The 21415-nt window shown below is 41.5% G+C and overlaps 3 protein-coding genes and 1 long non-coding RNA gene across 6 annotated transcripts; 3 read left to right on the top strand and 1 right to left on the bottom strand.

The window, feature by feature from the left end:
* The first annotated feature begins 374 nt into the window (after positions 1-374).
* Positions 375-7367, top strand: LOC124049753 (zinc finger protein 585A-like). 2 transcript variants are annotated; one of them, XM_046371752.1, is made up of 2 exons: positions 375-756; positions 2287-7367. In XM_046371752.1, exon 2 carries the CDS (start codon positions 2433-2435, stop codon positions 5553-5555), a length of 3123 nt encoding a protein of 1040 aa, XP_046227708.1. In that variant the 5' UTR covers positions 375-756; positions 2287-2432; the 3' UTR covers positions 5556-7367. The 2 variants fall into 2 exon arrangements, with proteins under 2 accessions (XP_046227708.1, XP_046227718.1); XM_046371762.1 differs by lacking the exon at positions 375-756 and adding an exon at positions 2015-2156.
* A 1302-nt stretch (positions 7368-8669) lies between these two features.
* gpank1 (G patch domain and ankyrin repeats 1) lies at positions 8670-12731 on the top strand. The gene is made up of 4 exons (XM_046371689.1): positions 8670-9701; positions 9781-9922; positions 10014-10089; positions 11699-12731. The coding sequence occupies exons 1-4, from the start codon at positions 9249-9251 to the stop codon at positions 12138-12140; spliced, it is 1113 nt and encodes a 370-aa protein (XP_046227645.1). The 5' UTR covers positions 8670-9248; the 3' UTR covers positions 12141-12731.
* Positions 12732-13746: 1015 nt separating this feature from the next.
* On the bottom strand, positions 13747-14419 carry LOC124049733. The gene is made up of 3 exons (XR_006841451.1): positions 14294-14419; positions 13937-14099; positions 13747-13832 (listed from the first exon to the last, which is right to left on the bottom strand). It is a non-coding gene; the product is annotated as an uncharacterized LOC124049733 (long non-coding RNA).
* A 2032-nt stretch (positions 14420-16451) lies between these two features.
* Positions 16452-20918, top strand: LOC124049713 (cytochrome P450 3A40-like). Of its 2 annotated transcripts, none has more exons than XM_046371655.1 (13): positions 16452-16595; positions 16710-16803; positions 17237-17289; positions 17437-17536; positions 17632-17745; positions 18141-18229; positions 18347-18495; positions 18621-18748; positions 18837-18912; positions 19016-19176; positions 19959-20185; positions 20287-20449; positions 20652-20918. In XM_046371655.1, the coding sequence occupies exons 1-13, from the start codon at positions 16525-16527 to the stop codon at positions 20727-20729; spliced, it is 1503 nt and encodes a 500-aa protein (XP_046227611.1). In that variant the 5' UTR covers positions 16452-16524; the 3' UTR covers positions 20730-20918. The 2 variants fall into 2 exon arrangements, with proteins under 2 accessions (XP_046227611.1, XP_046227618.1); XM_046371662.1 differs by having other exon boundaries at positions 16509-16622.
* The last annotated feature ends 497 nt before the right edge of the window (positions 20919-21415 follow it).

The raw sequence follows: 21415 nt of genomic DNA, 5'->3' as shown, positions 1-21415 counted from the left end.
GCATTTGTAATAGTGTCTGGTTTCTTTGCAGAGCTTATGAAATACAATGCATTGTTGCACAGTCTAATAAACTACCTATTGTTGAATGTGTTGGTGCAAATTACAGCAGCTCTACCTCAAGCAGAAGAAATGTGAAAATTCACTTAATGATTTAATGCATTGGTAATAATGATCCACACAATTACCTGTTAAGTGCTTTTCGACTTCGGCACTTGGACTTTGATACAGCTTTGTTAGTTAATAGCACTTATCTAATATGGAGTAATATAACCACTGATGGGTTGTAATTAAGTAGGCTACATTTACTCGAGTACTGTACTTATGTGCAATGTTGAGTATTTCCATTTTATGCTACTTTTATTCCACTGCACTTCGGGGCAAACGCTCTTTTGCCACCTGCATATTTAATTGACTGGAGCTGGATTTGCTTGTACGTGTGTCTCCCCGCCAGCAGTGGGCGCTGTGGGGCAGTGAAACAGACCCGGGAGAGCTTCTGTGGTGCCCGGAAGAAGGACTGTCAGCATGGCGGATGTATTTTTTTCCACTTCATGTTTTGCTTTTCAGTATTTTGGGGCGGCAGCTCAGCATTAACTCCCACCAGTTTAAACCGCAGGCCTTCACCGAGTTGTGTCTTCAGATGCTAGCGGATGTTTCCCCCGATGAGCGAGTGTGCACGGAGCCGGAGCCGCCGCTGTTAGCCCTGTTTGTTTGTCTGTCTCGCCGCACACGTCGTGACTTGTGACCCCGTTTGGTTGGGTGAGTTTTCGTCCCCTGCTCGATTTTTGTTGTGCCGACAGAGCAGACAACAAGAGATGTTTCTCTTACTCCCCGTACGTGTTCTTCTTCTGTGCCGCTGCCGGCACACACGCAGAAACACGTCAAATCATCACCAGGCTGCTCTGTGTGTGCCTGATCCAGGGGCTTTCATAGGAACTGAGGACACTGGGCACAGCCTTGACCTCTATGGGGGGCCGGGGTGGGGATGTGTATGTGTCTTATTTAACTTCATAAATGGATATGGATTTGACATCTTTTCATGCAGTACTTGCAGGCAGACTCCAAAAAACCTCTTTGGGAAATTTTGTAGTTGTATGACACTCATCTCTTTCCATTAGCTATGAGCAGTATCGATATTAGAGGCAGATATTTGGGATGAATTCATTATTTATCATGTGACCCGGACGGGCCAGGAGCAAAGTCAGTGGTTACTGGCGGGAAGGGATTAATAATAATAAGTCAGTTTTCATATGTATAAACATGTATTTGATTCTCTCCTGTCTGCTCTGGAAAATCACTCCTGTATCACCTTCCATACATGAGCAGAAGCTGTCGTATTGATGTTGTGGACAATAGCTGATGGTTCGACTGATTTGCTGATCTGCTGAAAGATGAAAGTGTAGCGTGGACACAGTAATGTGGAGGATTTGTGGCACCTGTGGCAGTCACATAGTGAGTTTAAACAGATCTCATTGCAGTTCCTTGTATTTTCTTCCAGTTGGCAGGGATGGGGCTGGAAACACAAGCCCTCCTGACAACAGCTCAACCCCCCCGCTATGAAACAATAAATATCTGTAGCCCAGCCCAGGGGCCCCATGAAGGCCCCCAACCCCCCTGACAGGGCCCCAGACACACAGGCTCAGCTGTTAATCTCTCAAAAATGCAGTGTTGGAGAGAAATACTCTGATCTTTTGCTTATTAAAAAATACTCCTCAAATCAGCTCAAACATTCAGCTGCAGGAACAGTAGGAGTTTAATACTATAGTAATAAATTCTTTCTGAAATGAAATCTAAAAATGTGTTGTATGTTACACTTGTGTGTGAAAAGTAGCGACATAAACCACAATATTATGCTTAAGTACAGTACTTGAGTGACTGTATTATACTTCTACCAGTGGTGTTTTTTAAGTTTTTCATCACAGTCAACAGCCCTGATCACGCACACCCATCCATCCATCCATCCATCCATTTTCTATACCGCTTATCCGTCAGGGTCGCGGGGGAGCTGAAGCCTATCCCAGCTGACTACGGGCGAGAGGCGGGGTTCACCCTGGACTGGTCGCCGGTCAGTCGCAGGGCCAACACACAAAGACAAACAACCACTCACACCACCAAGACCAAATATACGACTTAAAGTCCAAGTCTGTCAAGTCGGAGACGTCAGCTGAATTCTAATTTATTAGAGGGCAAATTTGAAGATTTTTTTTTTAAAATCTGAACAAAAAATTCAAAGTAATTACACACAATGTAACTGAGCCTAAAACTAACTTTTGTTTGTTTCTTTCACAGTTTCCTCGACTGACCAAAGTGGGATGAAACATCAGAAGCCTGCACACAGACAAAAAAGAGATTTAACCTTAAATCAGTGACTCTTGTGTCAAAGAAGAAATAAAATTAGCCTCAGTGGGGACAAAACACACACACAAAAACTAACAATGGGTGAAGTGACTGTGGAAGTAGACGAGGAGGTGACAAAACAGGACTTGTCATTGGAGCCACTTCCAGAGCCACTACTGATAATCCTTTCACCACCTCCACCTTTCTTACCTGTCCCTGGTGAACCGACCATGGTTTGGCATAAGTGGCTTAAAGCTTTTGAACACTACGTCGAAGCTCTCGGTGAAAACGAACTCACCGACAGCAGTAAGAGTGTGCTGCTGCGGAACTGCCTTGGCCTCGAGGGCCAGCGTATCTTCAAAACACTCATGCAGAGCGAAACCACGTACGCAGCAGCCATCTCAGTGCTGGCACTTTACTTCAGCTCTGATCACTGCTCACAGAGGTACCGCCTTAAATTTCATCAGAGGGCTCAGATGCCTGGAGAGACTGTAGATCAGTTTCTGTCTGCGTTAGAACAACTTCTGAGGCCTTGCAACTATGGAGACTTACAAGACAAACTTATCCTGGATCAGCTGATTGAGAAAACAAACAACCCACAACTCAAAGAGAGGCTGCTGCTGGAAAGAGGAAGTCTGACCTTGGACAAGGCGTTGCTCATCAGTAAAGAGGTTGAATCAGCTTTAAATGACTCTGAACTGTTTGGTGTTCATGAAGTCAGTGTGGACATTGGAGACGATTTAGACCCACCTGTTCAAAGGAAGGCCAAAAGAGGACGGCCTCGGCGCGGGGAGAGAAGACCGAATAACAAAACAAACCCACACTCAACTAAAACCCTGACAAGATCATCTAGATACAAAGATGATTACTATTACATCAATGATAAGTTATATTATAGTGGTAATAATGAAGATAAATATAAGAATGTTGACAAGTCTGAAATTCCTCATCATAAATCCTGCATTAAAGAAGATGATGACAATGGAGCCTTGTCATTAGAGGGCCCAGAGGAAGGCTGCGACAAAGCTAGTGATGGTGCTGATGATGCTGATGATGATGAAGATGAAGAATTTGTCGTTTCTTCAAATAAACTAAAAGGTCCTAACTGTCCCTTCTGTATTGATCGACGCTTCAGAGATGCAAACAAGCTTGCCAGACACATGAGGACACACACAAAGGAGAAACCGTTTATCTGCCCCATCTGCGCCATAACCTTCAGTCAGTCCTATCACATGACCCGACACATGAAGAACCAGCACGGTGCAGGCCCTCACGTCTGCTCGTCTTGTGGGGAAAGTTTGGGAAGCTTTGCAGAGCTGCAGAGTCACAAGAGGACGCACACATCACAGGTACTGTCGTGTCCCGACTGTCACGAACAATTCAGTAATAACGAAGTGTTTATTAGTCATATCTTGTCACATGGCAAAGACCAGTTTACCCAAACAGAGGAACAGAGGTCCCAGCCAAGTGATGACTTGAAAAACCAAGAATCAGTCAACTCATGTATCAAGGATAATGAGGAGAGTGATTATTGCAATGCTGCTGAGAATGATGCAGATTCTGGTACTAGTGATTCTCAGGATAAAGGCTCTGAAGTTAGGGTTAAGACTGAAGTTAGGGGCGCCAGTGAAGCCAAATCTGAGCATGGACGTAGTCAGAAAGAAAAAGACACCTCTGTGACTAAAACGAGAGGACATTTCTGCCCCATTTGTGTTGGCAGGCGTTTCAGGGGGCCAAACAAACTCGCCAGACACATGAGGACTCACACAAAGGAGAAACCGTTCACCTGTCCGGTCTGCGCTATGACTTTCAGCCAGTCCTACCACATGACTCGACACCTGAGGAACCAGCACGACTTAGGTCAATACATCTGCTCTAAATGTGGGGAAAGTTCCAGCAGCTGGCTGGAACTGAGAGCACACAAAAAGACTCATGCTGTTGAAGGCCTGACGTGTCTTGCATGTGACAAACAGTTCAAGGAAAAGGCTGCACTTGCCAGTCATCTCAAAGTACACGAGAAGGTCCAGTCCAGCAGCCCTAGAAGCCTCATTTGCGGCGATTGCGGCAAAGTATTTGGTCGAATGTATCATCTGAAAAGACACATAATGACCCATCGCAAAGGATCAAACAACGAGTGTTACACGTGTCCTGATTGTCAGAAGAGTTTTGCCTTCCCAGAGGACCTCAACAAGCACTTGGAGATTCATGTGAAAGAAAACAATGGGACTTGTCCGAAATGTAACGAAACCTTCGGTAGTCCAGAAGAACTGGAGACACACATGAAGGTTCATGAAAAGTGTTACGCCTGCAGCACCTGTGGGAAGAAGTTTAAGGTCGAGTATGCGCTGAAGAAGCATGAGCAAGGCCACCAAGATGAACAGTATTATTGTTCGTTGTGCCGCAAACGCTTCATCAAGCTGTCTCACTACAAGAGGCACATTATGGTCCACGATAGACGGGAATCTAGATGTCCCCACTGTGACAGCGTCTTTCTAAAGCTGACAGCTCTAAAGTATCACCTGCGGACTCATACAGAAGAAAGACCATACCAGTGCACCTGTTGTATCGAGACCTTTGAGGAGAAGGAAGATCTGGAGCAACACTGCCTCAAGCACAGGAAGTTCAAGAGGGAAAGGCCATACTCGTGCACTCGGTGTGATTACGCTTTCTCTACGCTCATTGAGCTGACGGAACATATGAGCTCACACGAGGGAGAGCAGCCATCAAACTGCCCCGTCTGCGGTAGGACTTTTCTGAATAAGAACAAGCTGGAGAAACACCTGAGCATCCACACGGGGGAGAGGCCTCACCTCTGCTCCATCTGCGGCAACGGCTTCCCCTCGGCTGCAAGCCTCAAGTTACACGTTCACATCCACACCGGAGAGAAACCCTTCCAGTGTACGCAGTGCAGCAAGAGCTTCAGGTCGTCCAGCGGGCTGCGGCTGCACAGTAGACAGCACATGGAGGTGCGTCCCAGCTACGAGTGCCCCGAGTGCGGCAGGACTTACGGCCGCATGACGGAGTTGAAGATGCACCAGCGCTATCACACGGGGGATAAACCGTACGCCTGCACCTGCTGCAGCAAACGCTTTATTAGCAAAGACAAACTGAACGTTCACATGAGGATTCACACAGGGGAGAGGCCGTACTCCTGCCCCCACTGTGGGCAGACATTTACACAGACTGGGGACAGAAACAGACACATCAGTAAATTTCACTAATTAATTGTGAACCTTCGGTTGTTGCTTTTGAATGATTGTGCCAGTGGCTTTGCATGTTTAGGTAGCATTAAGAATCGATAAAATTAAAATAAAACTCAAAACATCAGTACAAAGTAAGGCCTTAAAATGATGAATACACCACCGTTCCATCGCCACCTTTCTTACACAGTATCAGAAAATATTATGCCTTACAAAGTTTTTCAAGGACTCCTTGTTGCTAGGGCCAGGCTTCATTTATTAACCAGTACATAAAACACAGTTTTCAGTACCTTACTTTATGGGATATTGATGTCGGTTTCTACAAAATCTTTTAAAAATCTGTTTAACCAGCCCAAGTTCTCAAATGATAAATGTTTAAACACAAGCAGTCTAGTTAGGACTTTGCAAAAGTGGAATACTGCTAAAATTGACAAATTGTCAAAAAGTAAAGTTGAGTAAGAATCTGCTCAGGCTTTCTGTACTTGATGCTACAGATAGATTTTGTTCTGTACCAAATTGCTTTTGGTAAATTGCCCTTGCAAACCGTATGTAATCCATAATAAATGTACCTGATCCCGAATAAAGAGTTTTCTTGGTCTTGAGAAACTGAAGCAATGTGCAACTGCACACTCACTGCGCATGCAAACATTGTTTTTTTTCTTTTCTCTGCAATATTTTGGCTATTTATTACAATCTGATGACCTTTAAGAAAAGGCTGCAGGCAGCAAGACTAAAGACTGCTGAAAATGCAGGAGATTTGGGAAACCTTGTGTCAGAGCACAGACGACTCTGGATGTCTGTCTTTTAACTCGTGTCGGATCAGTGTGCTTCATACCTCAACAAAGGGTTACAAAGAAAACAGGATGGAATCAGGTGCTTATGATCATTTAAAGGCAAATATAACCATTCTAATGTCAACTAAACTGACCTGAACTGAACCGGCCTGCCTGGTGGAAACAAGGCTAAAGTACAGGGGGGGGTTTACTAGTTTGTACTGTGATTTTTGTGGTGTTCTGCTTTTTGCAGTAATTTAACGTTAATATTCGGATTATGCTTGCTTTTAAAGGCAGCCTGATATTTTCACATCCAGCTGTTAATCAGCAACCTTCTCAGTGCAGGAAGCTACCAAATTCACATTACAGTTTTCAGAATTTTTTGTTTGCTGGGTTTGGATTTGGGAAAACAAAGCTCATGAATGCTTTCATTGCTGCACTTTTATTCACCGGAGTTTGTCACAGTTTGTCACTGCTGTGCTGTTTTCTGCAAGCTTCACACCAGGACTTTCCTAAATATCACTTCATACAAAATCTCTGCATGAGGGTGTAGTCCTTGTAGCTCATCCCTCCCGTGTCTGACGTGCCCAGCATCATACTGCACTTCCTATTTCAAGCAACCCTATCTTACCAACAAATTCTCTGGAGTGACCAACGTGGAACTGGTTCTTGTATGATCCACAGTTTGATTTGTAGATTGGTGAAAATCTAAATATAATGTTGGTCACTCAAATGACAGTAGAAGTTTTCAGAGATGTATGTATTTCTGTTGTCCCCACTACAGAATGCTTTGTGTTTGCCTTGTTTCACTTAATGAAAAGTTTCTGTTTAGGTTTTCACTGTAACCAAGCATTTTGTAACTGTGTTTAGAAAACTGCCATAAAAATAAAACCAATCATTCACTCTGCTGGCACGTGTAAGGAGATTTATGAATCTCCAGCCAAGTGAGGATCACTGAGGTGTAAACAGAATTGATTGAACAAATGTGTCTCCATGCAGACCCCATGATGATGTCTGTTAGTGTCTTTATCAGCGTTAGTAACTCACCTGCTTAAAGAAGTTTTGTCACTCGAGAGGGGGATGGTTTCATGATGAAGTCCGGTCGACTACGCTTTATTGACATCAGACTCAGGGTTACATTATTGTGTGAATTACATGCATTTAAATACAACAAACAAGAACATTTTCATTAAGAAGTTTGCTCTAACGGTTAATTTAAGCCCTGTAGTCATATGCACACATGCAGAAAACCACGGAGCAAAAGGAGCGAACGAAGAGTTTTATTTTATATATACTGGTCATACAATTATTATTAAACTATAGAAGGAAAAATAAATTCAAATTGTCTGTGCGAGCACATGAAAAGGTAATATGATAACGAATCTTTAAAGGAGAAGCACAGAGCAGAAGTCATTGAAATGAGGCCGTCCAAATGAGGGCGCTGTGGGGACATAAAAGTGAGAGGGACAAAGATTATCCAAACCACACACGCTGACACCAACAGACAGTACTACTGCAGTTAAAGTGGTATTGATAGATATTAAGTTTGTAAACTATGTCTTTACAAAAAACGTTTTTTAACTGATCCAGACTCATGAAGAAAAAAAAGCAAAAAACAGACACAGTTGTTCTAAATAGAGATGTGATATGTGAGGATCAAGTCCAAGTAAAAGTAGTGCTGTTTATCAAAGTGTGCACAGCTACTGTATGTATAGACAATCTGTACTATCAGGTGATGAGACATGGATCTGTATGACAGGCTACGTGAAGGAGAGTTGACGTGTCACACAAAGGAACACGCACGTGTAAATAATGAAATGAAAGATGCTTCAGTTTCAGGATTGTGGGACTGTACTGTGTTGTACAGGCTGAGTCATTGGGAATGTTACCAGTAACACGTGCTTTTCCTGTCCTGACAGCTTTGTAGTTGTTCACTACATTTCAGAGAGAAATATTCTGCGCCACTACATTTATTCTACAATTATAGTTACTAATTACTTTGCAGTTTGAGATTTTACCCAAAAAAATGCATTGAGTTTCATGTAAAATAGGATTCATTGTTCAACCCGACTGTATACAAAAAAATCAAATTTCATTAAAATACTGCTTACATTTCTATGTATAGTAATAATCATTTCACACAATGCAGTACACTGCATATTAAGATATTGCCAATAATATATAGTCCACATATGTTTTGACAGTATGACAGGAGTATTCTGTTTTACGTTTACTTTTTAAACTGTGAGCACATTTAGATAATACTTGTGTACTAAAGTAAAGGTGTCCGACTTTGCACTGTGGTACAACCAAAAAGGGGACATCCAGTCCGATAGGTGGCGGTACTTAACCTTAGTGATGGAGTGAACCTTGTGAAGGATATTACGTTCACAAACAGGAAGAAAGAGGAAAACGCTACCTGACAGCAGTTTCATAATATTAACGAAATTAGTCAGCCCTTTTCGAAATTTACGTCGTCGTATGGATAATGTCTTTAAAGCGACTTGGGTATTGTTGCAGAATTAAGTGCTTTAGTTCATTTAAAATTGACATGCTTTCTTGTGTCTAAAAGCTAAGGCTAATGCTAACCTTGGCTAAAGCTCAATAATCAGTTAATCTAGTCGGCTCACTCTTGGATCACTTAAGAAAGGCTTGTTGTCGTAATGAGATAGACAAATAACAAAAGATGGTACAAGTTAATAAGTTAATAGTTAAAACCACTCGTTCCGCTACACCTCTGGGTTGCTAGCTTAATAGTTAGCTTTAATAGCAGATTCAGCGCGAAGCAACTTTTGAGTTTAACGGTATGCTGCCGAAGCAAGAGCATTAGAGTTGTCCTTGTTGTAACTCATTCAGGAGTGCATTACTCAGACTCACTTTATAATAAAAGTGAACTTGTCGAACTTAAAACCTGCCACAGTCGAAAATACCGTCACTCCTTATGGCTACCTTAGGCTTTACTCCTGCCAGCGCACAGGATGTTTTCAGCATTGAAACAGCCGAGCAGTCTAGCTCTACAACAAGCGCTGTACTTAGTGGGAAAGAAGCTAGGGACTTCTATGAAAATTTACTGAAAGATGGTAAAGCGCACGGTTTAACAAGCAGTGCAGTTAGCGAGACAGATGATGGCAGGGAGCATAAGAATAAACAGAAGAAGAGAGAGTCTAGTAGAAGAGTGAGGAGAGTCAGGACTGCAGAGACAGACAGGAGTCAAACCGACTCTGTGGTGCAGAGAAGCAGAAATGGTGAAAGTGAAGGCAGCCAAAGAAGAGAGACAAGTGACTCGGAGAGATTGATGGAGCTCCTGGGGCTCAGGTTGCTGCGCTGTGCCCAGGAGGGGGACATCTCTGGGCTCAAAGACCTGCTCACAAAGGGGGTCGACATCAACTTCCAGGTACAGTATTTACTACTCAGTCTGTTTTTGTATGAGGAAATTTTTTATCTATATTTAGCCCTGATGGTCTCCCCTCTAGGACACTTACTTCTGGACTGCGATGATGTGTGCGAGCTGGTCAGGACAAAGAGCCGCTGTGAAGCTGCTGCTGCATCACGGAGCAGCCTGGGTTGGAGTGGTTGATACACAGGGCAGGGATGCCAAAGACCTGGCACTGGAAGGTATAGCCATGTTGCTCTTCTAAGTGACTCTGAATTCCTGTGTTTGTATGTACAGTGAAGTTGAACTCATCCAGATCTTATTTTCCCCCAGCTGGCCACAGTGAGGTATTGGAGGAGTTGGAGAGCTATGGAAGAAGCCCACAGCAGGACACACAATCTGATAACAGGTTAGCATACTCTGAAGTAGATAGATAGATAGATATTTTATTGATCCCGAGGGAAATTCAAGCACCAGTAGCCCATTACAGCAGTGTAGGTCAGTCAAAAGTAAGCAAACAAACAACCAAGGCCTAACTGTTAGTGGGAAAAATAGACTAAACATACTAAATAAACTAACTAAACTAACATATGCTACATAAAGTACAATAGAGTGCAGAGAAAGAAGGTCGACCAGATTGACTGTGTGTGTAAAACCAGAGACTCACAGTGTAAACATATTTACACGGATTGCTACTCAGAAAATGAGTTATAAAGTGCAGGTTAATTGTGCAAAACAATATAAGGTACTTGCTGCATAAGTTGTACACAGAACCAAATTGAACAAAGCAGTCACTAATTTTGTTGAGGATGGCGATGACGGTACTTTGTGGAAGCACACACATGAACCCTTCTTGCAATAAAATCTACGGAACTAAGAAAAATTCATTGTAAAAACAAAATAATTTTGGAAAATCCACACTTGACTTGACTGTCTGTTCAGCAGTCTTATCATTGACTCAAACAAGCCAAGTCCCTGGTTAAGTTAAGGTAATCCTTTATTGTTTCCCAAAGGGGGAAATTCAAGTATTGCAGCATCGCAGTGCAGGAATAAACATGTAGCAAAAAATAGAAATAGGATAAAAAGCATTATGTGTCAAATACTAAAAACAAAACATACAATAATAACAAAATATACACATATACATACATACAGTGCATTAACTGGTACAAACAGAATATGCGCACACTACATATGTACAAGAGTAGCGCAGGACTGACCTAAAGTAGATATTGCAGTAGTGTAATATACAATGAAAGGGGCTAATGTCTGACAGTCCGGTGATGACAGTCTTTGGTCTCCACTGCTGTTGAACAATCTGACTGCAGTGGGCACAAATGAGCATCTAAAGTGCTCGGTCCTGCTCCTGGGTGGTGTGAGTTGGTGGCTGACTGAGCTGACCAGCTACCACAGCTCGTCATGCAGAGATTGGCTCTGATCTTATCTCTGATCCTCTCTGCTTTTATGCCGCCACTGCAAAGAACAGAGTGCTGGCAACCACACAATGCTAAAAAGTTTTCAGGGGTCCACTGCAAACATTGAAAGACCTCAGTGTCCTCAGGAAGAACAATCTACTCTGTCCCTTCCTGGAGAGGGCGTCAGTGTGGTTTGCCCAGTTCAGTTTATTGCTTATTTGCACTTAAAGATACGTGTATGAGTCCACCCTCTACACTTCCTCTTCCTGAATGAAAACAGGGACAAGAACTTCCTCCAGTAACCTACCACCAGCTCCGTGCTTTTGCTGATGTTGCGCCTCAGGTGGTTGTTGATCTCTTTAAAAGTGTGTGACAGCAATCTAAAAGTCCTGAATCATTACTGCACAAGATGTCTCCTTTTCCTCTAATAATAATTGTTATAATCAGCTGTCACTTTGAGAAAACAAAGACCATAAATATACACATCAAAAGCATTAAACTTTTAACCCCAGCAGACTGTTGTTTTAAGATGGACTTGAAAAGTTCTGAACCTTCAGTCCTCCTCCTCTCACTCATGTTGTCCTTTCCTCACTGTGTCCCCAGTGCTGCCCAGCCTCAATGGTGCGATATGTGTTGCACAGAGTACAGCAGCAGCCTGTCATCACATCTCTCCTCCACTCTTCATCAGTTCAGTTTGCAACGTCCTCCACCCACCCCCTACTACTGTTTGCCCCCCTCCAGCAACAGCTACAAAATGATGGTCCGTTGTGGCTGGAAACCAGGGACGGGGCTGGGACCAGAGGGTGAGGGACCTAAACAGCCAGTGTCAACTGTGCTGAAGAGAGACCAGAAAGGCCTGGGCTATGGACGATTAAAAAGAGCCAAAGTTACGCACTTCCAAGCCCGAGATCATGATGCAGTTAAACCACCCTTTAAGGATTCAGAGAAGAGGGAAGGAAAAGGACAAAGAAAGGAAGAACACAGGAGAAAGGAGCAAAAACATAAGAACTGGGAAAGAGATTTTCGGGCTTCTTTTTATCTTTGACATTTGCTTCCACTGACTTTTCTACACGGCCTACCTCAATCCTCATCTGAAAGTAAATCATTAAACGTGTATTATCAAGACAAGCTGTACCTTTTTTTTTAATTAAGCAATACATGTATTACATTCAGTGACAGTAATTGATTTATTTCATCTTCATCATGATTGTATGCCTAAATATGGTAAGTGTACTGCTTACACAGTCTCAGAAGGTGCTATAAATAGATTTTAGTTTGTGACCATCATGCTGCTGCTTATCTTTGTTTTTTATGTCATGTATTCAGGACACGGACTTGTGCAGTAACACAAATAGGGACCTCTCCCTTTGTTACTACACCGTGTACCTTCTCACCTTGTTTAACACATGACTGCTGAGCCATATTTGTGAAATTAGGTGAGATGGTACCTGGGTGCAAGGTTGTGCAAATGTTACATATGAGAGAATATTAATTTTCACTTAAGATATTTTAGATGGAGTTGTAAAGAAGTTACAGTACCCAGTAGCTCTGCAGCCTCATGTGTAAGAAATAAATACATGGTTTATGTTTCACGGAGAGGCAATTAAAGTATGGCACCTGTCAGCCTGTTTATATTAAATTGTGAAGGTGGTTGTAAGTCTATTGGAAGGTATTTTCCATGGAGCTTATACAGAATACCTCTGCCCTACCGCACAGGTGATACTGTGTGCGTTTATGAAAGCAGTTGTGCTGCTGCCAACAGTGATTGTGTGACTAACTTTGGCATGTGTACTGGTGATTCAGCAAGACAGACTGGGACTTATGGCACAGTAGGCATTTAGTTTGTGACCGCAGTACCGCTGCATAAGTTTGTCTTTGATATCATGTAGCGTGGACACAGCATTGCACAATGACAAACAAACAAACAGTGAACTCTCCCTTTGTTACTATTCCATGCACCTTCTAACCCAGTTTAAGAGGTGTGACTGCTGAGCCACGTTTGCATTGCACTGGGTTAGACGGTGCCTGGATGCAACTCTGTGCACATCTGCAATAGCTGCAGTTTTCTCCTAAATTCCATAGGCATGCAAATCAGGAAAATCAGTGTGTATGACAGTGTAACAGTGGATATGAGTTTGTGACTGGTGATTACACTTTAAACAAAATGTATAATAATAGACTTCACTAATTACTGACCTCTGTGATGCACTGTAACTTTGCAGAGAGCTGAATAAAAGCACACAGCAGGCTTTATTTATCAACTGTTCTGCTTAGCCTCCAAAAAGATCACCAGATCACAGAATTTTCTTCAACTCAACTCCCATTCTTCAACAAATGATGCAATCATTCTATCAGTTTAGATATATTGGAAGAAATTTCAAATTCCTGTAGTAGTAATGTATAAGGACAGGACAGCTCAGCCTTGCAGGACGCATCTCTCTCACTTCTCCCTAGAACAGACCTGGGCAAACTGTTCCACAAAAGGGCCGGTGTGGCTGCAGGTTTTCTTTCCAACCAAGCAGCAGCACACCAGACTTGACTCATTTAATCAACTGATCTCAGTCTTCAGACAGTTGATTGGTCAAACTGTGTGCTCTTGGTTGGTTGGAGCAAAAACCCGCAGCCACACCGGCCCTTTGTGCCCAGGTCTGCCCTAGAAAGATCAGCGCGCCACCAGCTTTAGTTTGATTGGGTTTAGGGGTCCAACAAGGCCTGTAGGGTCCATCTTCAGTGGGATCTGGGAAATAAACATATTGACTTAATTAGAAACTCTCTGCTAGTACTAATACGATATAGAAATTAATATAGTTTGACCTAAATGTGTCATTTTAAAGTAGTCACCTCTGTCTCCTCACAGACTGAGAAACTGTAGTTCTGCAAAACTTCCACCAGGGCCAGCTTAACCAACACCAGAGCAAATCGCATCCCCAAACAGTTCCTTGGCCCCAGTCCAAATGGTAGGTAAGTGTATGGGTTGATGCTCTGTCTGTTCTCCTTGCTAAATCTGGAAAAAACATCCACTCTTCAAATATATTTTGTTTCACAAGACTATACAAAATGATTTGAGATTTCCTCTTTCTCGGGATTTACATAACTGTGAAATAACTTAATTATGGTGATGCATGCACCACCACTATTAGAAATCATCGTGATGAAGTCATTATTAAACATTCAAAGCTGTCTGAGTGACAGCTCCACCTGTCAGGTTTGAATTCTTCCGGCTGTGGCCATAGCTCAGGGTCACGATGCAGAGCGTAGACTGGAGTCATAACAAGCCATTGATCTTGACAGTTTGTTTGGCTATTCGCTCCAAACGTGGAGCTGGAGGGTAGAGCCTGTTGACAAAACAAAAATATTGAACACTCCATGTTCAAACTACCCCAAACTTATAGGGATGCTGTTTAAAACATAAAGAACAACAGTATTCACTTGCAAACTAACCGAGGCCATTTGTTAATAATGCTCTCTAGGATGCCCATACAATTGTATTGCAATGTGACTTTCTTCATAATAATAACTTATTTGAGAATTTTCAATCTGGCTTTAGAGCTCATCATAGCACAGAGACGGCATTGGTCAAAGTCACCTCAGTTTATCAGATCGATCCCAATTTGTTCATGTTAATGTTGCATCGTCCATACTCACAAAAGTTAGTCTCTGAGTTCCCCAAGGTTCTGTCCTCGGGCCACTACTATTCACCCTCTAAATGTTCCACATCGGTGATATTATTAGGAAACACTCCATACATTTTCATTGTTATGCAGATGACACACAATTGTACCTGTCAATGAAACCAGATGAAAAAAAGCTAGTGAAACTTCAGGCATGTTTTAAAGACATAAAAACCTGGATGACTTGCAATTTTTTACTTCTAAATTCAGACATAACTGAAGTTATTGTTCTGGGCCCTGAACACCTTAGAAACAAATTATCCAGTGATACAGCAATTCTAGATGGCTTAGCCGTTGCCTCAAACTCCACTGTAAGGAATTTAGGCGTTATCTTTGACCAGGACATGTCCTTTAACCAACACATATCGAATATTTCAAAGACTGCATTCTTTCACCTCTGCAAAATTGCATAAATTAGGCACATTCTGAGTCAGAAAGATGCAGAAAAATTAGTCCACGCTTTCATTATCTCCAGGCTGGATTACTGTAACTCCAGGCTGGATTATTGTAACTCCCTTCTATCAGGTTGCCCCAGTAAATCTATAAAGACTCTCCAGAACGCTGCTGCAAGATTACTCACAAGAACCAGCATGAGAGATCATATTTCTCCCGCACTGGCTTCTCTACATTGGCTACCTGTAAAATTCAGGATAGAGTTTAGTATTCTTCTCCTTACATATAAAGCCCTGAACAGTCAGGCACCATCATATCTTAAAGAGTTGATTGTTCCCTATTATCCCACCAGAGCTTTACGTTCCCAAAATGCAGGGCTATTTGGGGTTCCTAGAGTCCTCAAAAGTAGATTGGGAACCAGAGCTAGTTATTAAGCTCCTCAACTGTGGAACCATCTTCCGGTTTCTCTCTCCCTCTCTCTCTTTGTCTATCTATCTCTCTCTCTTTCTCTCTCTCTCTCTCTCTCTCTCTCTCTCTCTCTCTCTCTCAGTCCAACTGGTCAAGGCAGATAGCAGCCCATCTTGAGCCGGGATCTGCTCCGAGGTTTCTGCCTTCTAAAAGGCAGTTTATCCTCGCCACTGTCACCAAGTGCTTGCTCAAGGGGGAATATTGAGTTTTCTATATTACAATTTAATTAATGAGTTTGATCTAGACCTGCTCTGATTGTACAGTGTCATGAGATAACTTTTGTTGTGAATTGGCGCTATATAAATAAACTGAATTGAAGCTGAATTGAAATGCCTGCTGCACAGGTGTTCCTGCCACTCAGGCATCCGACTTTATGTCCGGACTACTGACTAGGAAAAAGACATTTAATGGCTTGATTGTGTTTAAATTTTTGTCCAGTTATACCAGAAAATATAACGTGAGTAAAGATATTAAATTACTTTGTTTGTATTTGACGACTGTTTCTGGAATATTTGAATTACAAATAGGAGGCATTTAAAGAGTAATATTCAAAATATTAAATAAGTACATATACATACACACATACATACACAAAGCTGTTTTCATAAACTTTGCATGTGTTTTTTTTCTTAACACAAGCAATATGACAGATTAAGCCATAAAACTACAGTGTTACAGATATCAGTGCTTTAAAGCATAATAATTAGAAATGATACTTGATTAATGATTTACATTGCATTACATTTCACATTGCTGGGCTGCTATTGGTTCAACTCTCGCACACATCCCTTACTTACGCAACAGGCCTGTCCAGAAGAATAAAAAAACCTTGGGTTGTTATTTGTGACTTTAGTGGATCTTGTTCTACCCTTGATAGAAGAGACAAAATTTGCAGAGATGGGCTACCTCCTCTATTTCTCTGCTGAGACATGGAGCCTCCTGATTGGTTTCATCACACTTTTCTTTGTGTAAGTGCTAAGGATTATGTGTTGCAGGTATTTGCACTGTGTTGTTTGTGTGTTTGCCATCTTGTATGATAAAAACATCTCCTCCCTTCTAAGTGTATTTTTTGTTTTGTACAGGTATGCCTGCTGGACATATGGAACATTTAAGAAAATGGACATCCCTGGTCCAAAACCAATCCCATTTTTTGGCACAATGCTGTCATATAGAAAGGTTGGTAAACAGAACTTTTCAGAGGCAATACAGCATAGATTTAAAGCAGCTTGTATCAGCTTAGCAAGGTAAATAGTGGTACAATGGAACACCTGACAAAGCACAAGTACATGAGAATCAACTGACATTGCAAGGGACTGATTTAAAAAGACAATTCTATCAAAATATTTGCTAGAAAATCACTTCAAGGGAATGAAATTCCAAGCATTAACGTTCTAAGAACGCAGGAACTAATAGCCTTTTTGGAGTTTTTTATTTAACCTGAAAAAGTCTTATTGTGTTATTACGTTTTGACAGTAAAAGTCCCTGTTTTCATGAAAAGTAATTTACACGTGTTAAATGAAACAGTTCCTCATATTAATCCCTCATATTAAACTGGATTGAAGAAAGTTGTTCAATTCATAATCTGCATGTTATTTATTTTTGTATCCAGGGACTAATTAACTTTGACGTGGACTGCCACAAGAAATATGGGAAAACATGGGGGTAAGTCTACATGTTGTACAGTATGTGTGTTTATTTGTGTATGAATATGATGTATATCTCATTGTTAACCTGAGAGCTGCTGCTGTGACAGCTTAAATATCTCGCTCTATTTTATTATTTTTCTATTCAATTTCTTTCCATATTTAGTATTTTTGATGGCCGTCAGCCCATTCTGTGTATCACGGACCCTGCAATGATAAAAACTGTGCTGATTAAGGAGTGTTACTCTCTCTTCACCAATCGCAGAGTATGTACTTTCACCACATGGCCTATTCAAACTTATTATGGTTGTTCAGTGGAACTCATTTCATTACCGTCAGGTGTTTCCTATCTCTGTTACAGAACTTCCGTCTGAATGGGCCACTGTACGATGGTGTGTTCATCGCCGAAGATGACCAGTGGAGGAGGATCCGCAGTATTCTCTCTCCTACCTTCACCTCAGGAAGACTTAAAGAGGTACAACCTTCTCCTGCTCTGCACCTCCCCTGCCCTTACATGACATGTTGAACTAAACATTTTTCAGCTGAGGTTTGTGTTGTTACTTGACAGTGGTTCCCCACCTGCTTGCCCTGTGACCGCTTCAAATGAAGTAAAGTCTACTTTTGAGCCCCAATTATGGTCTCTCAACATTGTTTTTTTCCTCTGTGAAAATGCACAGAAATGCTCCTTTTCATTCCTTATCCTGTTTATGACCTTGCAACCCTTCAGACTTATCCTGGAACACCTTTTCTGGGTCTTGACCCTCCACGTTTGGGACCATCATCTAGATACAGTGGGAACTGTTGTGTGTATTCTGTATTGCAGTAAGCCTGTATATTTTTTCTGTCCTTGTCTTCCTGTCTGTGCCTCAGATGTTTGAGATAATGAAGCAACACTCTGCTATCCTGATCAGAAGCATGAAAAAGAAGATCGACAAAGATGAGCCCTTGGAGCTGAAGGAGTAAGTACACTCTGTATGACAACAATTCCATTTATTTCAATTTACTCCAGGAAGTGCATAAAATCAACTCTTTTTTAAGCATGACAGTACATCTCTGATATGTTGTGTGCTTTTCAGATTCTTTGGATCCTACAGTATGGATGTGGTAACCAGCACATCCTTCAGTGTAGACATAGACTCACTCAACAACCCCTCAGACCCCTTTGTCACTAACATCAAGAAGATGCTCAAGTTTGACTTCTTAGACCCCCTTTTCATCATTATTGGTACATAAATCAATTTGTTTCTGTGATATGACAAAAACATCCATGTGTGTAAACATTTACATTTACAATACAATACTGTCTTTCCTGCATCCTTAATTAAGGTGTTGGTTTCTTATTAATTCCAGGTTTCTTGCCCTTTATGGGTCCTATTTTTGAGAAGTTGGAGTTTTCTTTTTTCCCTGAAAGTGTCACAAAGTTCTTTTACGCTGCACTGCAGAAGATCAAGTCTAATCGAGAGACCAGCAAGATAAAGGTATTGCTGTCAGTGTATGTGTTTTTGTTCATATATGTATATAAACAAGTTGAGAAAAGAATCAAAGCAAATTTGCATCTACCTTCAGAATCGAGTGGATTTCCTTCAGCTGATGATCGACTCTCAGAAAAACAATATCCCTAATGGAGTTGCACAGAATGAAGGTGACACACACACAAACACAGCCACATACAGTTATCTATCTACACAGACATAAAGGCATACCTTAAAGCTTTTCTAAATCACATCCCCTTGCTATCTCTCCAGGTTTAAGCGATCATGAGATCCTTTCTCAAGCCATGACTTTCCTGTTTGCTGGCTACGAAACAACCAGCTCCTCTCTCACTTTCCTGGCTTACAATCTGGCAACACACCCTCATACCATGAAAAAGCTGCAGGAGGAGATTGACTCCACCTTCCCCAACAAGGTACGCTGAGAGTGGAGAGAGGACAACATTTGAGACAGCAGGAAGGTCTGAGACTAATTAATTTAAAACTATTTCCATGGGTTCTTTGACATTTGGGAGTGAAATGCCATCTCAAGCTCACAAACCTGTAAATCTGATTGATTATCACCTCATAAAATTGATGTAGATATTGTTATAAAGTTGCTTAAAATGCTCATTTACACACCCAGAAAGTGCTTTAACGTTCCTGACAAGCTGGTAAACACCTTGTCTGGCAGCCTCTGCTATCAGTGTATTAATGTGTGCGTGAATTAATGAATGCAGGTGCTTTGAGGAGTCGGTAGACAAGCAAGGTGCTACATAAATGAAAGTCCCCCATGCTTTTTTATGTTCTTACAGTTCTTTACAGTTTACAGTTCTTACAGAAGATTAATACCACTCACATATTTGTTAGTGAAGACTGGAAACAGTTAGACCCTGTAAAGCCGCAGCTGTCTTCTGCACTTTGTTTTTTTTCTTTTATTTTCAGTCTTCATGCTAAGCTAAGCTAAACTAACAAGGTGGCTGTAGCCCGACATGTTGCCGTCAGACATGAGAATGATCTCAATCAATCTTCTGAACTAAACCTAGAAAGAAAGGAAGCAAGCAAGTGTATTTCCCACAAATAACTTCTTTTAACATCAACAATATTTATCAGTTCTTCAGAGGTAGGACAAATGATTTGCATCTCAAAACAGGTAATACAAGACAAAACTAAATTGTTGCATGAGTAAAGATTCATGGCAGTCTATATGTTTTTGTAGGCTCCTGTTGAGTACCAGGCTTTGATGCAGATGGAATATCTAGACAGCGCTGTCAACGAGTCTCTTCGATTGTTTCCTGTTGCTTCACGTCTGGAGCGTGTGGCCAAGGCAACTGTGGAGATAGATGGCATTGTGATTCCAAAAAATATGGTGGTCATGATACCTACGTGGCCCATACACCGAGACCCTAATGTGTGGCCTGACCCAGAGGAGTTCAAACCTGAGAGGTACAGAAAGAATTTGGGTTAGCACAACAGGCATGGAGAAAGACCTGAGCTCTGCAAGTTATCGTCTCTTTTCTGTCATTAATGCATTATTGTACCCTCAGGTTCAGCAAGGAAAACAAGGAGACTGTTGATCCTTACACATACATGCCTTTCGGGGCAGGTCCAAGGAACTGCATAGGGATGCGATTTGCTCTGGTGATGATGAAACTCGCATTGGTGGAGATCCTGCAGAGGTACAGCTTCTCTGTGTGTAAGGAGACTGAGGTGAGAGCACATATTTTAATCTGTCACTGCATGTTATTGTATTTTTGGTGTATAAATATTCATTCCTAGTTTGACAGTGATATTTGAGATTATATAATTCCAAAGGTAGCCAAGCATCAGTGTTTTAAAGATGTGTGTGTTCAAAGATTGAGTTGTTCACTTTGTTTACACTTATTTTCTCTTGTCATGAATTTCCTGCCAGGTTCCCCTTGTGTTGAAATCCACGGGTCTATTGATACCAAACCGACCAATCAAGCTGAAGCTGGTGCCACGGACTTAACTCAGCAGTTAAACACAAGATGAAGACTAAATATTTTATCTGTTATGTTGACCTATTGTGAATAACAACGATGTCCATTTTCCATTGGTTTTTGATCAATCTAACGGGATTGTTTTGTGTACATCAAACTCAGTGATCAGTGGATGTTTTGTAAAACTTGTGTCAACAATAAAAGGTATTTGGATTGCCCTCATGTGCACTGTCATTCTTACATGTGAATTGATCACTGTTATAGCAACATGCAACTTGTGGGTTTTCTTTACCAGTAAATAAGAATATCAACAATATACTGCAATATGGCACAACAGCCCAATTCACTACTGACTCAGTGTTTGAAGATCTCTTCCAGATATGTACTAAGATATGTACATATATTGTGCTTGGAACAACATTGAGTGTCTAGTGATTGAAACTGTCAGATAATTGTACTGGAGTAAAAAATACACGAGAAGTATAAGGAAATCAGTGACATGAGAAATAAATTGTCACATCTTGTAAAAATATTTTAATGTACTTAGTTATATTCCTCCTTAAAAAGTGAAGACAATTGATTCAGACATCAGCCAGAAGCAACATTTTAGTGTTAAAGTGTATTGAAAAGATTTTTGTGGATTAGGTTGTAATTGCTGTCTGTGCTTATGTCTGTCTGTCTCAGCCATGGCTTGGAGTTTGGAGATGTGTCTTGT

Source organism: Scatophagus argus, chromosome 2 (assembly GCF_020382885.2).
Source record: "Scatophagus argus isolate fScaArg1 chromosome 2, fScaArg1.pri, whole genome shotgun sequence".
Taxonomy (NCBI): Eukaryota; Metazoa; Chordata; class Actinopteri; family Scatophagidae; genus Scatophagus; species Scatophagus argus.
The sequence above is the reverse complement of the archived record's forward strand: the minus strand, read 5'-3'. Positions and strand labels throughout refer to the sequence as shown.